This window comes from Tupaia chinensis, unplaced genomic scaffold, assembly GCF_000334495.1.
Source record: "Tupaia chinensis unplaced genomic scaffold, TupChi_1.0 Scaffold000426_1, whole genome shotgun sequence".
Classification (NCBI taxonomy): domain Eukaryota; kingdom Metazoa; phylum Chordata; class Mammalia; order Scandentia; family Tupaiidae; genus Tupaia; species Tupaia belangeri.
This window is the reverse complement of record NW_006159931.1, coordinates 2219723-2236017: the sequence shown is the minus strand read 5'-3', so window position 1 is coordinate 2236017 and position 16295 is coordinate 2219723. Positions and strand designations below refer to the sequence as shown.

Genomic DNA, 16295 nt, shown 5'->3' with positions numbered 1-16295 from the left:
TTCTAAACCATGTCTGCAGCAGGAAGTGGGCAGAGGTCACGCCCTGACCTGGTGTCTCCTGTATACCTCCCATGTTTGTCCTCAAGGCCAAGCAGCAGGTGAGAGATTTACCCCTCCACCTGGAAAGCAAACATACCCTGTGTGAGTAAAGACACCGGGACGAGAAGCAGCTGCCCAGTTCGCAGGTGTGACATGGTGGTGGCGAGAGCTACACGTTGGAAAGGGAGATGCAGCATCGAATGTGTTATTGCCCCTCGCCAAGAGTTGTGGCTTCCGCTTCTTGACTTGGGAGGAGGAAGTCTACGCCCTCTCTCCTTACTGGACTCTTCTGTGTGTTTTTTGGCTCAGTGGAGAGACTGCTCCGATCATTTCTGGTTGGACTTTCTCCTCGTTTCAGTTCCATTTCTCTGGACCAGTGGTCCGAGTACTCTGCAAGTCAGTGGTGCCTTCGAGAATCTGTTGAAAGCCAGGGGCCTTTGCTCTGGAAGAGGCCCACATACACGCCCACGGGAAACGTACACACCACTTCATGGAGTCACACGCACGGTGTTCCATGGCTGCATTTAAGACCTGCTGCTACAAATGTGTGTAGAGGTCTTCTCGAAAATAGTTAGAGAACAGTAAGTTGCCCTTGGAGATCACAGGGCTTTGTAATTTTTTTTAAAAAAATTTTTTTCTAAAAAAAAGAGTGATTTATTTATTCATCTATTACTATTATTTTTCAATTTGACGAGAGAGAGAGAGGAAGACAGAGCGAAAGGGAAAGCAAGAAAGCAAGCCACCAGGTCCGGGACTCAAACCATGATCAGCCATGTGGGAGTCCAGCACCCTTAACCACTATACCACCTGCCGGCCCCAGGGCTTTGTGCTTTTCAGAGACTGTGTATGTGTATAGGGACTTCAACTAGTTTGTGGAAAAATGGAATTAAATATGAGTTTGTTTTGGTGCCCCAAAAAAGATGTGAAACCATGCATAGTTCTTTTTTTATAATCCACACTTCCATGAACCTGTCGGAGACCCCTCCTAGGCAAGTGTGCACGTATGTAGTCTCCCAACTACCTTCTGGGTCCACACTGGCAGGTGCGTCTTTCACAAAGTGGCCAGGAGCCCTCCTGGTGGCAGTAAGAAGAGCTTAGATTCTGACTTCCGATTGCTCGGGTTCAAATTTAAAGTTCAACCTGCTAGCTGGGTGATCTCGGGTAAGCTGCGTAACCTTCGTGAGACTCAATTTCCTCCTCTTGAAAATGGGCAGGAGGAATGGGTGTGGCAGTGCTCGTGGTGCTCATCCCCTTGTGGTTGGTTAGCGCTCGGGGTGCTGGATATTTGACGTTTCTCCCATGGCTTAGTCAAGTGCACACAGCAGGTTAACGGAACAGGACCGGCTCTGTGTTCTCATCCTGACTCCTCGCTCTGTGCTGGATTCTTAGACTGTTTGAGTGGGGAGGAGCCACAGTCCACATTCAGTCTGACCCACTGGGAAAGTCCAGAGATTAAGTGCTTTGTCCTGCCCTGGTGGCCTGGTCGGTAGCAAACCGAACTACGGTGCTGGAAGTCATGCGGCCGACAAGAGTTCAGGTCCTGTGATCAGCTCCTGAATACACTGGGAGAACACATGCGTGCCCAGGATGGTGGTGAGCTGGAGGCTAGATGCAGGGGGTCACAGCACGACGAGACCCCATCAAGGCTGTTCTCTCTCTCTCTCATGCATGTGCACACGCTCTCTATAATGAACAGAACAAATAAACTTCTTTTAACGTCCCCCCCAAAAACAAACAAACAAAAAGATTAAGTGCCTTGTTCAAAGCTCTTGGCTTAGGAAGGATAAAGAACCAGAAACTGCGCTAGGAACTTTAACCTGTAAAAAACGAGGAGATTTTCCTGTTAAACGCTAGAGCTTTTTCCTGTGGCAGCCAACATCGTCTGGCCATCACTTTTTCTTGCTTTTTTCTTTTTTTTTTTGTCTCCCTCTCAGAGGACAGAGTAGGCTAACATTTATGTTTGTAGCTCTAGAAATATAGTTGTTGAGACTTCCTTTTGGAACTGGAAATCCTTTTTAAAACAACTCAATTTCCAATGGCAAATCACCCGTTAAAGAAGCTGCGAAGAAGCCGTGACAACAGTGATGGCACTAATAGCTTCTCGTGGGATGCTGAAATGCAGTTTCTCTCGTGACTCCAGGCAGAGCTGTGGCCAGAGCGCCCCTTTGTTCTGCAACGAGAGGTCTCACCACAAGATCTCAGACGGCCCTTTCAATATTTTTCTTTTGCTAAACAAGCAGTTCTTCCAAAGGAGGCCAAGGGGAATTTAAAAGATCCTGGGTTAATCTTAATTCATCAGAAGATGATTCCTTTCTTTTCCATCTCCCCATGCAATCTCCTCCTTGAGTAAACAGGCAAACACATCTTTAAGATCTTTGTCTTTTCCTGTTTTGATTGCAAGCGGGCCTATTGCGGGAAGTGATTCTCCTGATCAGGAAGGAGTCTCTGAACAGTGATGTCTTATTGAGATGTGGCCCATGACGGCCCTGGAGAAGTCGGAGCAGAGTGGCCCTCGGTGCTCTGGGAGGGAGCCTTTTAATTTAGTAGGGAAGTCTGGTCACGCTTGTTTTAGTCCCTCATGATGAACAAGCAGAGCCACTTTGTATATGCATCCTGGCTTGATGCACAGAACCTAAAATGTCCTTTAAAGATCTCCAGTGGGGCCAGCAGGAGGCATGGTCATTAAGGTGCTGGACTCACATGGCTGACCGTGGTTCGAATCCTGGACCCGATGGTTTGAAACTCATACCAGGTGCAGGTGCATGCATGCCCAAAATCTCAAGAGGAGAATGGAGGAGAAGGGATTACAGTGTGGTCATCCCCTCAGAGAGTGATTTCTTACTTTCTCTTTCTGTTTCTCTAGCGAGTGCTCGCACCCCTATAGCAAAAATCTCTGTGAAAAGAAAAAAAAAATGATTTCTAGGACTTTTAGCTGTTTCTGTCTGTAACACTTTGAACAGGATGACTTGACTCTCATACCCGGAAAACTAGGGAGGAATCCAAGGTGCAGCCACTCGCAGCCCTCCCAGGTCTTACAGCCACTTTATTCTCAGCACTAACGCACCTCCTATGAGCTTTTTGAACCCTCGTGCTTTCGTCAGGAAGGTGGGAGCACCCCCCCAGTGTATAGATGAGGAAATTTAGACTCAATGAGCCTAAAGAACTTGGGAGCTATTCATGGATCCACTACGTGGCAGCTGCAGAATCGTCATGACCACGATGAAGCGAACATTTATTTAAATTGCAACCTTCCAAACCTATTCAAGAGCGCCCGCCTGTAGGGCCTGGAAATGCATTCATGGCAAGTGTGTGTTTTGAGATTAAGAGGAGGGAATAGCCTGCTGATGGCTCGTTGCACAGCCAAAAAATTTGTATGGAATAAGCTCTTGGGTGGTGTTTTTTGTAAATAAGAAAGCTGTCGCACGAGCAGAGGTCATCACTTTGGCAGTTGCTATGAATAGGGGGGTCCTTGCTAAGCAAAGCAAGTTTTTCTCTATTACTAGTACAGCAGGAGTCACCATCAGACCAGAGCAGTGGAGTAGAAATGGCAATTAAATTCGCTATCAATCACACCTCTCAAGAACCCTTGATGTTTCATCAAACTTTTTTTTTTTTAATGAATTCTTGCTTAATCTAGTGATTTTCCCTGTTGAAGGTGGGATGTAAGGGACGCAGCGCAGTAAACCTGTGAGTGCCCTGTCTCTAAGCAGCATTTTCTAAAGCTGGTCTCTGGCTCTTTCTCTGTCACTTTTTTTTTTTTTTCTTAACTCTTTTTGTGGAAGTGCCTTGGATGAGGGTTGACTTATTGTCTATTTTTCTTATTTTGTTGTTCGCTTATTTGTGAGTTCCAGTTCAGTTCCAGGTCAGATATGTCTACTAATTGCGAGCTATGTTACAAGACTTTCTAGTGTGCATCCTTTTTATTTTATTTTATTTTTTGTAGTTTTTCTGTTGTAGGGTGCTCGTGCTTGCCAAAGACAGAAGGAAAGAGAGATCGCCCCCCCACCCCCAGAGAATGGTCACCCCTCACTCTCTTTGTCAAGAGGGCAAGATGGAAGTCCGGGCCTCCCCATCACAGGGGAGAGTTGAACGACAAGGAGACCAGCTGCGCATGGGTGAACAGATGCAGATCCTCCCGTTGACAGGATGGGCCAGTGCCAAGGGAGGCGAGCTGGCCCCTCTCTTTCCCAAGGCCTCCTATCCTGTTTCGGACCCTTCGTTCATCTAACGTCTGCATCCTTAGACCACCACTGACTTGTTCATTTTTCTTTTCGCTTGTTTCTCACTCTTATATCTTGTAGGCTCATGCTGTGGGAATTGTGTTGAGTCAAAACACAGATGGCCGTATAGTCTCCCCTTAAAGCTTCGTGCGCTCGGGGCTAGTTTCCTGACTTGTATCTGCCTAACCAAGGTCGTCCTTCCTAACAGCTCCCAACCCCTTCTCCTCCATTCGCCCCTTGGGACTTTGGGCATACACACACATGCACCCAGTGTGATTTCCAAGCTGCCGGGTCTAGGCCTCAAACCTCCATCAGCCATGTGGGTGACTGAGTGCAATGCCTTCTCCCTCATGCCACTGAGAGGGAAGCACTTTTAAAAGGGAAATTCATGCCCTGCTTTTCGACAGAAAAGGGGATAGCAAAGTGTTCCTTTTACAGCTGTGGATTTTCATTTGCCTTCAGCTCAAAATACTCCATGTGCCAAAGTGACATAATTTAGGGTGACATATTTTGAACCCCTGCATTTCCATCTTTCTAATAGCAGGGGGAGAAGTAGTATCTAGTGAATCCTTTTCTCCCCATCTAGGCCTGCTTCCTACAAGTCGTGTCCTAAAATCCCTACCTGTGGATCAATGTTCATCACAGAATCATTGCAAATAGGAGTCCTTAACAGTGACAGACATTGCCAAATATGACACCCAACTGTATTTTAAATCTCCCCTAAGTTCTTAGAGGTTTTTTTTAAAAATGTTGTGACTATAGTGTAAGCCGTTCTCACATATCTTTTGGGATTTATAGGCGGATTTAAACAGTGGTAGAGGCGGGAGCTAGAGCTTAGAATGCAGTCAGACTTGAGGGAAGGTGGAAGGATGGCTAGCCTACCTCGGTGAGGATTTCAGCAAAAGGTGGAGAGTGGGGTCTCTCCCAACTCCCCATATCTGTCTTCCCCACAGTTACCGGGGTTTGCAGTCGTCATCCCTGAGCATTGCCTCACCAGAGACTGGCTTTGGTAACTGCTTCCGTGCATATCAGTTGGGGTTGGGGATCAACTTGTCTCCCTACAAAGACAGGTGTTTCCTGAATGGAGACTTCGTGTTCTCCTGGCCTTGAATATCTCAGCTATATTTTCATCAAGTCTGTTTGTCTCCCTTCCCCATCACAATTTGTGTGTGTGTGTGTTGTTTTTGCTTTTTGCCATAGGGCAAGTGTGTTTGCCAGAGAGAAACAGAGAGAGGGAAAGTGAGAAATCACCCCCTAGGATTGTGGCCATGCTTCAGTCCCTTCTCCTCCATTCTCCTCTGGGGATGTTGGGCACACATGCACACATACCCAGCGTGCTTTTTAAGCCACCAGGTCCAGGACTTGAACTGCAGTGGGCCACGTGGGAGTTCAGTGCCTTTACCACCGCTCCACCTGTTGCCCTCAATCACAATGTTAATAGATAAACTCCTGGCTAGAAAAAATGACTTAAATATCTGGGTTCTGCAGTGCATTGCCACTCTATTCAGCATTCCGCTATTATCAAAATGAAAATGTCAACCTTTAATGTGAGATCTGAATGGCTAGATCTGAATATTTAAAAGAAGCTTCTTTTGAAACCTTTTAAGGTTTGGCTTTTTGTCTTACCCCCTGCCCTGGAGAGCTGGAGGAGACCATCTCTCGGTTTTGTCTTCCTTCCCAGTGTGAGGCTTTCTCTTCATCTCCTGTACACAGGAACTGCTGTTCGAAACTGATGGTCACAGAGTCCTTCTCCAGAACGCGGGGACAAGCGCTCTGTAGGGCTGATAAATTATGAGCAGGCGTCGCGTGCTGGCTTGATGGATTCTGAGAGAGAATGCGTGTGAGTCATGGGTGTTATTTTTGGTCCAAAGAATTGTGTGAACTTTTCTCCTCTATTTTGAGGCTTTGAAACGTATGACTTTTTTTCTTTTCTTTTTTTGTTCTTTGAGGTGTATGTCAAGGAATTAGGCACCATATCAGAATAGTCATTTTCTAGTTTTCAGCGTTATTGTTTTGGAGTTGAGGAGGTGGAAGGTCTGAATAGAAAAGATGTGTGTGTTGACAAGTAATCCAACCTGTGAAATGTAAGAGAAAATTACAGTCACTTGCTTGAAAGCAGTGGCCCCTCTGCAACCCAGGCATGCCCCAGGGGTCGTGTGGGAAACAAGGGTAGATTTGCTGTGAACTGGGGGTGGAGGCATGGTGGTATTTTTTTTTTCCTGGATTTTTTTCCTTTTTTGCATTTTATCACTGTACATCTTCACAGCATAGAATAGGAACCTCCTCAGCATGGATACACTGCATATCAGTCTGGTCAGCGTCCCTGCCGTACACGTCATCATCAGCAGATCATTTTCCATCTTTGTGTCTGTTCAATATTTTGCTTTTTTTCCCCCTCGATTCCCTCTCACTGGCCCCGGCATTGTGTTTTTGTTTTGGTTTTTGCTAAGGACATGTGCGCTCACCAGAGACACAGAGTGAGACAGAGAGACAGAAGGTGAGAGATCACCTTATCTCCCTAGGGGGGATGAGCACGCCGCAATCATCTCTCCCCCACTCTCCTTTTGGGATTTGGGGCACACATGCACATGTGCCTGGCATGAGTTTTGATCTGTTCAGTCCAGGACTCGAACCACGGTTGACTACATGGGAGTCCAGTGACATAGCCATTACACCGTCTGCTGGTCCCTGGCATTGCGGTTCTCACTGACCGTTGTTTTGTGTATTTTGGTAGATTCTGGACAGTGGGCTGGGGTCATTAATGTTGGGTAATCACAGTGCAGGGTCTATAACTCGCTGTTTCCCGAAGCAGCCTGCCCTTGTCCAGGGGTCGGGAATCCCTAACTAAGATATTTAGTGATGAAATCTTTTTGTAAAAAAAATTTGTAATCGGATATGACTAGTTCCTTTATTACTTGTCTGAGTGCCCTCGGCGAGCCATTCCGGGGACAAAGAGCATCCCCAGATCGAGGTCCATGGCCAACTTCGTTTTCCTCCATCCCCTCGTCCTGGTACACCCGCTGAATTCATTCCTCCAATGGCTCTCTGGGGTTCAGCTGGGCTCGGACACCAGCATCAAGAAGCTAAATAAAAGCCCGCATTTACCCACTGCTCTGTCGCTGAGTACATTTTATGATGTGTTGATCTTTCCAGGCTAACCTTGCGCAACTCTTGAGAGATTCTCAGGACCGAAATAAGCAAATGGGAGAAGAAATCAAAGAGCTTCAGCAAAGGCTTGGAGAAGTCCAGGGTGATAATAAGGTACCGTGAATACTTCCAGGTGAGAACGCTCTGCAGCGTCCTCGGGCACCACAGGGCTTATGCATCCGACAAAAATGCAATGCAGCATGCGTCGAAAAACTTGTGATAGATTTTTACATTCGCGATGGAAATCCGGGTTGGCATTCCTTATCTTTATTACCTTCCCTTTGTGTGCACGCGCGCACGCCTCTGTGTGTGTTTCGGGGTTGTTCTGTAATCTCGTCACAGCCCATTGTAGAAGTTTTATTATGTTCAGCTTGGTGGTGAATACGCTGTGCTGGAGCACAGAATAAAACCCGGACGCTACACATTCCCCCTTCCATACAAATAATGGATTTGTGGTTCAGATGATTTGGAATCATTCGCATTCGGTTTTGAATTTTAAGTAGTCATCCTACTAATTATGTTCACATAACCAATTTATTTTATTGCTAAATTTGGCAATTTGTATGGAACATTGCTCAAAATCCACCGCTCGGTATTAATCAAACTCCCCTGTTGGCAACGTTAATTATAAAATATGAACTCATAAACTCCAAACCCAATGTGCAGGCTCCCTCTCTCCCAGCTGAAGCGACGGGCAGAAGAACCACTGAGCCAGGAAGGGAAAGCTACCGGACTGCCATTCCGTCCCCCAATCATTTCCCATTTTAGGACCGATCCGTTTTCAGCTCCTTGCTGGAGGCAGGTCTTGCAGGAGAGATGGCTCTGGAGTTTCACTGGAGACGCTCACATGGAGCCTGTGTGGTGAGGGCCTTCGTAGGGAAGTGCTTTCTGTGTGTCACCAAGCCCCTTGACAAATGTGGGCGACAGTCCTCACTGCCGGGAGTTGCTGCTCACTGACTGCATTCTAAGCTTGGGCAATCCGTAAAGGCCCGACCTTCTTGGTCGCTTCCTTAAGCGGTATCAGGAGGCGAGGTTTTCTAGAGAGTCAAGTGTGCGCTGCGATGTTCTTTGCGCCCGGGACCGTCCTGGGGACGGTCGGAGATGTAAGAAACCACGAGATACTGCAACAGTTCCAAGATGCGATTTTCTCATTCGTGGCTCTTCCTGACCGTTTCGTTTTTCTATTGTATTCCCCGCCCTCCCCTTTTTTTCCTGAGCATCCCTAAAAGCCCTTCTTCCTCATTTTTTGGTCACTTTTCATTATTTTGCTTTTTAGGCATGAGAAATTTTAGGAATTGATGTTTACAACTGGTATTTTAAGGAGAGGAAGGGGAGGGTGCATGTGTGTATTATACGTGTGTTTACACACACACCTGTGTGCATATGTGTTTTTATATGAGTACCCGTGTGTTTGTATGCACATGTGTGCATGTGTGTTTGTAAGCATGTCTGTGCATGCATGTGTTTAAGTGCATGTCTCTGTGTATACATATGTACACCTCTGTGTGCATGTTTTATATGCATGTCCGTGCATGTTCATATGCATGTCTCTATGTATATGCATGCCTGTATGCATGCGTGTTTATATGCATGTCAGTGTGTTTACATGCACATCTGTGTGTGTTTATATGCATGTCTGTTCATATGCCTATCTCTGTGTGTGTATGCACATCGGTGTGCACATGTGTGTATATACATGCCTCTGTGTGCGTGTGTGTGTGCATGTTCTGTGTATGTGCATGTTCTCTGTGTGTGTGCATGTTCTGTGTGCGTGTGCATTCATAGACGCATCTCTGTGTGTGTATGCTCATGCACCTGTACCACGCTAGCACGGGTTTGGACTCCCTTTGTGCATCACGTCTGAACTCACGGTCCGCCTGCACTCCAGGCCTTGCGCCAGTAGGCTGACACGTGTTCACATCCAGGCTTCAGAACCCAGTGACTCATACCCACGGCCTGTGAAGAAGCTTGTCCTCCAAAGGGTGGGGTGGGGTTACTGTGTGCTCAGCCAGCCCCCGTCTCAGTGTCTGGCCTCTTCCCCTCAAAGAAGGGCCAAGTGCAGCCATCCCACTGGCTCTCGTCTGCATCTGCAGTCAGGGCTGGTTTATTTTCAGGCCCCGTGAGGCCTGCCCTCCCCCTGCGCCGCCCCCAGCCCCCCACACCCACACGGAGGCCAGATTACTCACGGGGGTGACACCAGGCTTCCTGAGCCTCATTCCAGGGTGCTGTGACTGTGTGGTGGGGACGGGCTCACCCATTAGGGCTCGTGCTCTCCTCACCCTGGAACTCGCCGTCCCAACCTCCGTCAGTCTCCAGTCCTGCCTCTGCGTCTGACTTTCCGAAATGCCCTTCTGTCTCGATTTCAGTCACTTTTCATTATTTTGCCTTTTAGGCATGAGAAATTTTAGGAACCGACGTTTACAGCTGATATTTTAAGGAAGCCTGGGCAGGGCCTCTGAGATCTGTCCCAACCTCGTCCCTTCCCCTCACCCTGAGCCCCACGGTGCTAACTTCACCCTTTCTGTGTTGCTTTGCCTTGGGCCTCGAGACCTTGGCACCTGCTGTCCGCTCCGCCTGGACTTGCTGCTCGTCTTCCCACCTTAGGTCAGGGTAGCCGCGCTCAGCTGTCTGTCAGGGGCCGAGCCTGTGCACACCCGCAGCGCCCTCCCCTGGCCCTGCCTGCTCTGTGCGACCCCTCCAGCCCCAAGGATGAGCTCTTTGCAGGCCACATTCCCACCGTGGACGCTGCTGTGTCCCAAGGAATTTTCATTCTTAGTTCCTGATACCTACACATTATAAATCTTTATTGAAGGATGGAGTGGAATAAATGAATGAGTGAATGAATAAAATGAATTAAGGGAATGAAAAGAAGAGCAACAAGTTTCAAGAAAGAGAAAAAGGAAAAAAAAAATCCAGGAAGCCAGACCGACTGCTGGTCTGGGTGTCCCAGGATCCCCCGGTGGAGTGAGGAATGGCTTAGGCGTTCGGAGGAAGGAGCTGGCAAACCAAACCGTACCAACAGGGGAAAATAATCAGGGAGGCCTTGGGAAGGCCCTGTGGGGAGAGCAGAGGGTCCGGTGTGAGCCTCAGTGGAGAATGGTTAAGCGGCCTGTTCGCTGGCTGCTCTGCCTGTTACACTAAGAGCACCCAGTAAGTGTTGGGGGCTGGACTCCTGACTCTGCAGGAAGAAAGGGGCTGGTAGACGCCTCAGAGCAGGGGACGTTGATCTGACGAGAATGATTCTGGACAGACCTGTGAGCAGACGTTCTGAGAGCAGAGGAAGGGCCGAGGCCCAGAGGCAGGCTTGAGGTGCATCTGCCGGATGGAAGCAGTGCAGGTGGCCCCAAGACGGCAGGAGGGTGGTTAGAGGGGTCCAGAGACCGCGGGAAGGGGTCGTGCCATGCCTCTTCCTCCCTAGGAAGGACTGCGGCATGTATCAGAGTCCAGGATGAAAAGTCCCTGGAGGGAATCACGTGTGGAAGGAGCGGCCAGCAGGGTGCTCGCTTGGTCCTAACTGGAGCTTGCTCACTGGGAACATCGGTGTTCACACCTCTGCTGTGGGCCCGAGCCCTCCAAAGCCTCAGGGGGGAGAGGGCGAGAACTACCGTTTGTTTTGTTTTACACAATGTTGCACATCCTCCTGTTTAAAGCTACAGCTGGAGTGTCCCATCTAAGTCCAAGAATTTGGACTTCAATGAGCGACCCACTTGCAACCTTTTCCACTGTCCGGTTTCATGGAGGGTATTATCGAAAGGTTGGGAGATGGGGGGGCAGGTGGGGAGGATGTGGAGAAAGCCGACAGGAAAAGCAGGAAGCCACGAAGGCTCTGTCTGTGAAGTTGCCCAGCACAGCCCTGCCCGAGTGAACGTGGAGTAAACACACCTGGCTCTGACCTCTCCCCTGTGCTAGCCACAAACACACCAGGACCAGGACGAGCAAGGCCTAGCGTCTTCCTGTTAGCGACTCTTTCACCTGACCCTCCCAGTGGCCCTGGCGGGCAGAGAGCCGCCGTGTAAGAGCGGCAGTCCCGCCAAGGGTAAGCGGCTCGCGCCTTCAAAGCTAGAGAGAGGAGCGTGTGCAGAGAGGGTTGTCTCCACACTGTGGGGACAGACCTGGGCACCATACAGGCTGTCACAGTTGCCCTGTCTCCAAGGTAGCTTTTATCCCCATTAAGAAAAACAGACAGTAAAACCAGATGACAAGCCACATGTGGTCCAGGGAAGTTAGACGGCAGGATGGGAGCACGGCCAGCGTCCAGGGAACAGCTGTTCCTGCGTCCGCCTCTCACTGCGTGGGGTAAAATGGATTCAGACAGATGAAAACAAGACGAGGTGGTGATGACGCCTGAGAAGAGGTCTAGGGAGGGGCGGGTCGTCCCGACCTGGGAGGCCTGGACAGGCCTCGTGGAGAGCAGTGCTGAGAGTGGGCGGAAGGGCACCCAGAAACCGCCTCACCACCTCGCTCCGCAGCCCTGTCCCTCAGCCACGTCCCAGCTGCAGCTGCACCTCATCCACAAACGGGCGGCTCGGGCCATAACTCATTCAGAAACGTTTATTTCCGTCTAAGCCAGCCAGTGAAGGCATCTCCGGGAAGCAGCGCGGGCGTGTGCAGGGCATGGGTCCACTGCGTGTTGGCACGGGCAGGCTGGCTGCGGGGTTCCAGCAGCCCTGTCTGAGGGAATTAAGTGCCCCGAGCATTTGCTTCCTGGCCATTTTCCGAGGCGGAAAATCAACCTCCTTTGCCTGCAGTGCACAGATAAGGCCGGCTCTGGACCTCGGCGTCTGCCCGCTGAGAAGAGGGATCTGCCTTCCCCGGTGGGCCTCTGTGTGGGGACACCGCAGAGTGTGAGCAGGAGGAGGAGGAGAGGGGTCGGCATGGTAGGAGCAGCTAACAGTTAGTAAGCACTTTTCATCCTCCAGGGGTCAGGCTCCGGGTCTTAGTGAAGTCTCGTCTCTTCCTGTGAATGAGGTTCTAAAGCCAGCCTCGAAGAAGCACAGAGCCCCCCTTGATGGCCCCTTAAACTATCTGAAAAGTTCAGGGCACACGGTCCCCAGTGCTCCTGGACCGCAGTCTTGTACAGTGATGCGTTTTGCATCTGTGTATTTATTCCTCGCCGCCCTCCCACCTCGCTCTCAGGCTGGGATGCCGAGCGGAGGACTGAGCAGAGTCGCCTACTTTCTTGCAATATGTCTCTTTCGTCCTCTTCTTTTTGCCAAACATCTCTCATTCATACGCTCACTTACAGCCACTCCGCCTCTCACTGCAGACAGCAGACCTCCTAGGAGGCTGTGCTTCTCCTCCTGTGTGTTTACACAGGCGGGTACAGAGGCTCAGAGAAGTCTACACCAGCTCCTAAGGTCACACAGCTTGCAGAATGGGGCCAAGAGACAAGGCCTCCACAGGCCGACTCAGGAGCAGGAGCACCGTCAGCTGAGAAGGCAGGAGAAGGCCCGCCGGGGCTCTGCCCTCCCTGGGCAATGACCTCTGGAGGGCTCTTCGACTGGCTGAACTGGAGTTTCAGACCCAGTTAATGACCCAGCTGTTACCAAGCCGAGCCTCACTTTTAAACCTAAGTGTTGCAGCCAGTCCAGCCCTGAGACCTCACAGCCGATATTGTATGCACATTAAACACCAAATGATTGTTAACATATTTATTGAAGCTTAACAGGCATCCCGTATATAAAAGATGACTCTCTTAGACGGCTGTCAGACCTCAATAAACATGTTTAATAATTAATTGGCATTAAGCAAACATAATTGTGTGATTCTAAATTAAGAGTTCAGTGAAGCATGTGGTGAATGGAAAACCACAGTGGTGTTTTATTACTTAAAGTTCAGGCTGTCAGTCTAGCTTTTCACACACCGAGACAAATACCCTGCTTTCAAAGACGCGTCCCGGGCCTCCCATCGCCTCTTGCCAGAAAGGCACAAGCTCTCTTGTTCCTAGGCCTCGGATCTGAAAAATGTGTCTGGCTTGGCTGGTTATTTGTCTTTCTGTATGCCCACATCCGAGGCGCTGATGTCTGGGGCTAAGAACCGTGCAACATGGAACGCGTTCGCGTCACTTGGCGTTCAGCTGAGTTAGCCAGTTCTGCCGTAAATATGTTCTGCGAAGTCCTGCCCACACTGGATTAGCGAGTCCTGAACCACTGCACTTGGGAGAAGTACAAAATCTGGTCTGGGACCCTCTTGTCACAACAGTCCTGTCTACTGAACAATCCTAACTGAGTTTCACGTGTGCTTAGGTAGGCCGGGTCTAGGTGGTGCAAAGCAAAGGGTTTTGGACGGTGGTGCTGGTGGCCACACGGTCACCTGTGGGTTTGGATTCCCAGCCTGGTGGGCCTGAGATGCACGGAGCACTCACCCACGATCCTGAAAGGCTGGAGTGCTGGGGAAAGAGGATCGTGGCATGGCTCAACCCTGTTAAGAATGCTTTTCTTGGGAACCAGCAGTTAGCGTAATGGCTATGTCGCTGGACTCCCACGTAGTTGACCGTGGTTCGCATCCCGGACCCGGTGGCTTAAAACTCACGCCGGGTGCGTGCGTACCCAAGATCCCGAGAGGAGAATGGAGGAGAAGGGATTGCGGCGTGACCATCCCCCTGGGGGGTGATTTCTCGCTTTCTGTCTCTATGTCTCTCTCTCTCTGTCTGGCGAGCGCACGTGCCTTATAGCGAAAACCTCTCAAAAAAAAAAAAAAAGAGTGCTTTTCTTTTCTTTTTCTCTTTTTCTTTCTCTCTCATGCACATGCTCTGTATCATAAATAATTTTTTAAAAAGTCACTTTATTTAATAGACAAGGGAACTTCAAAAAGCTCACGGAAAATGCACGTTATGAAGAATATGCATGGCTTGTAAAAATTTTGCACCAAGATAAATGTGTACTCTAATTCTGTTTTCTACAGACTTTTTGAAGTCTCCTTGTCTATGGCTGGTTTATTAACACTGAACCCAGGAGCTCAAAAGCATTCTAAGTCGTGCCCAGAGGAAGTTTATTTTCCTCCACGAGGGCACACCACACCCCTGGTGCTCAGGGACACAAGCCAGCCGGACATCTGGGTGGGTCGTTTTAAACAGCAGAGTCACCAACGAAGAGAATAAGTATGTGAAAAATGGGGCACTGAACAGGGAAACGCATGCTTGTGATCAGTCTGAGAGTTGAAGCAAGAAAGCAGAACATGGCCTTGTTCGACCTCCATTGGGAACATGTGTGTCCAACATGCAAATTTTTTAAAGAGAGATTTTTGCTATAAGGCATGTGTGCTCACTAGACAGACAGAGACAGAGAAACAGAAAGCGAGAAACCCTACCCCCAGCGGGGATGGCCACACTGCAATCCCTTCTCTTCCATTCTCTTGGGATCTTGGGCACACACACACATGTGCCTGGTGTGAGTTTTAAGTCACCAGATCCGGGACTTGAACCATGGTTGACTATGTGGGAGTCCAGTGATGTAACCATTACACCATCTGCTGGTCCCAGCACTCGAATTTTTTTCCACTCTGAACATGTTCGACTGTGACCACAAAAGCACTGTGAGGTTTGATTTTGGAGTTGAAAGTAAAATGTATGGGGTAAGTTCACAAATACAGAATTCATGAATAATGAGGATCAAATGTAATTGGATTCCATCAAACACCACTGTCTGTATATGTCCTGCTTCCTCTGCCGGGCCTTCGTGCCATTTGTCCCACTGCCTGAGACGTTGTCCACCCAATCTGAACTGCACTTTAGGAATGAGGTCGCATGCTACCACAGGTGCTCCAGGCCAGGTGGGATCGGTGTGACACACTCAGTCACGTATGAATCCCATCCACATACGCTGTGCAGGGAGGTAGGAATCAGGCTGGGACACTCCTTAGAAAAACTCAGGAAGCAATGGCGTCGCTTTCAACCTGGGGCCCTGGGGCCCTGTGATGGGCAGACGTGGAATGTCCCAAGCCCGCTGGCTCTTCCTGGGCCCTCCCAGTAGTTCCTGTGAGGTCCTAGTGAGAGGATTTGGGGCCGCGGGTGGGCTAAGGGAGCTACGGGCGCCACGGGGATCCACTGGGAAATGACCTTTTTGTGAAGACTGGAATTTTATACCTACGGATTTAAAACATATAAAAGTTATATTATGAAAGTCACGCAGATCTTTTGTGAAAGTTAGAAGAGAAAAGCCTAGCACGCATCGTCTACATGTACAATTTTACAACGGGTCAAAGCTCCCTGTTTGAAATGCTTGGGGCCAGTGTTCTGGACGTGGGTAATTCCACAGACTATTTCCTGCACCGCAGTGTTTTCACGGAGACCTGTCCTGTGAGGTTAGGTGGGACTTTCCACGTAGGGAGTCCACCTCGGTGCTCAAAAGGTTTCAGATTTCGGAATACTTTAGGGTTCACATTTTGGGGTGTTTTGGTCTATTTGATGTACTTGGTCATTCCACATGAACTGTTAGTATAATGGTTTGTTTTTGTTTTTGTTTTTGTTTTTGAGAGATTTTTGCTATAGGATGCACGTGCTTGCCAGAGAGACAGAAAGCAAGAAATCACTCCCCAGGGTGGATAGCCATGTCACAATCCCTTCTCCTCCATTCTCCTGTTAGGATTTCGGGCACTCATGCACACGCGCCCGGTGAGTTTGAAGCCATCGGGTCCAGGACTTGAACCGGAGTTGACTATGTGGAAGTCCAGCAATGTAACCATTACGTCATCTGCAGATCACTCTCAGTATGATTTTAATCATGCTGCATACGGAAGTTTGTTTTCTGCCTCCCCCCACTTAGCATGGCAGCATCGGCCTTTTCCGGGGTCTTACATAGCTCACAGTTGGATGTCAGACAGCTAAGGTGCCCTCGCCGGCTCCTTGCACTGTGGTGGGCTAACGGTTCCCCCACTGTCTAATATATATAT

At 49.3% G+C, this 16295-nt stretch overlaps 1 protein-coding gene across 1 annotated transcript in view; it reads left to right on the top strand.

Moving 5' to 3' along the window:
* CCDC149 (coiled-coil domain containing 149) overlaps positions 1-16295 on the top strand; it is an 80558-nt gene that overhangs the window by 31409 nt on the left and 32854 nt on the right. Inside the window, exon 4 of the mRNA XM_027774376.1 lies at positions 7413-7520. Within this exon, the coding sequence (XP_027630177.1) occupies positions 7413-7520 (108 nt within the window). The remainder of the gene's footprint in view (positions 1-7412; positions 7521-16295) is intronic.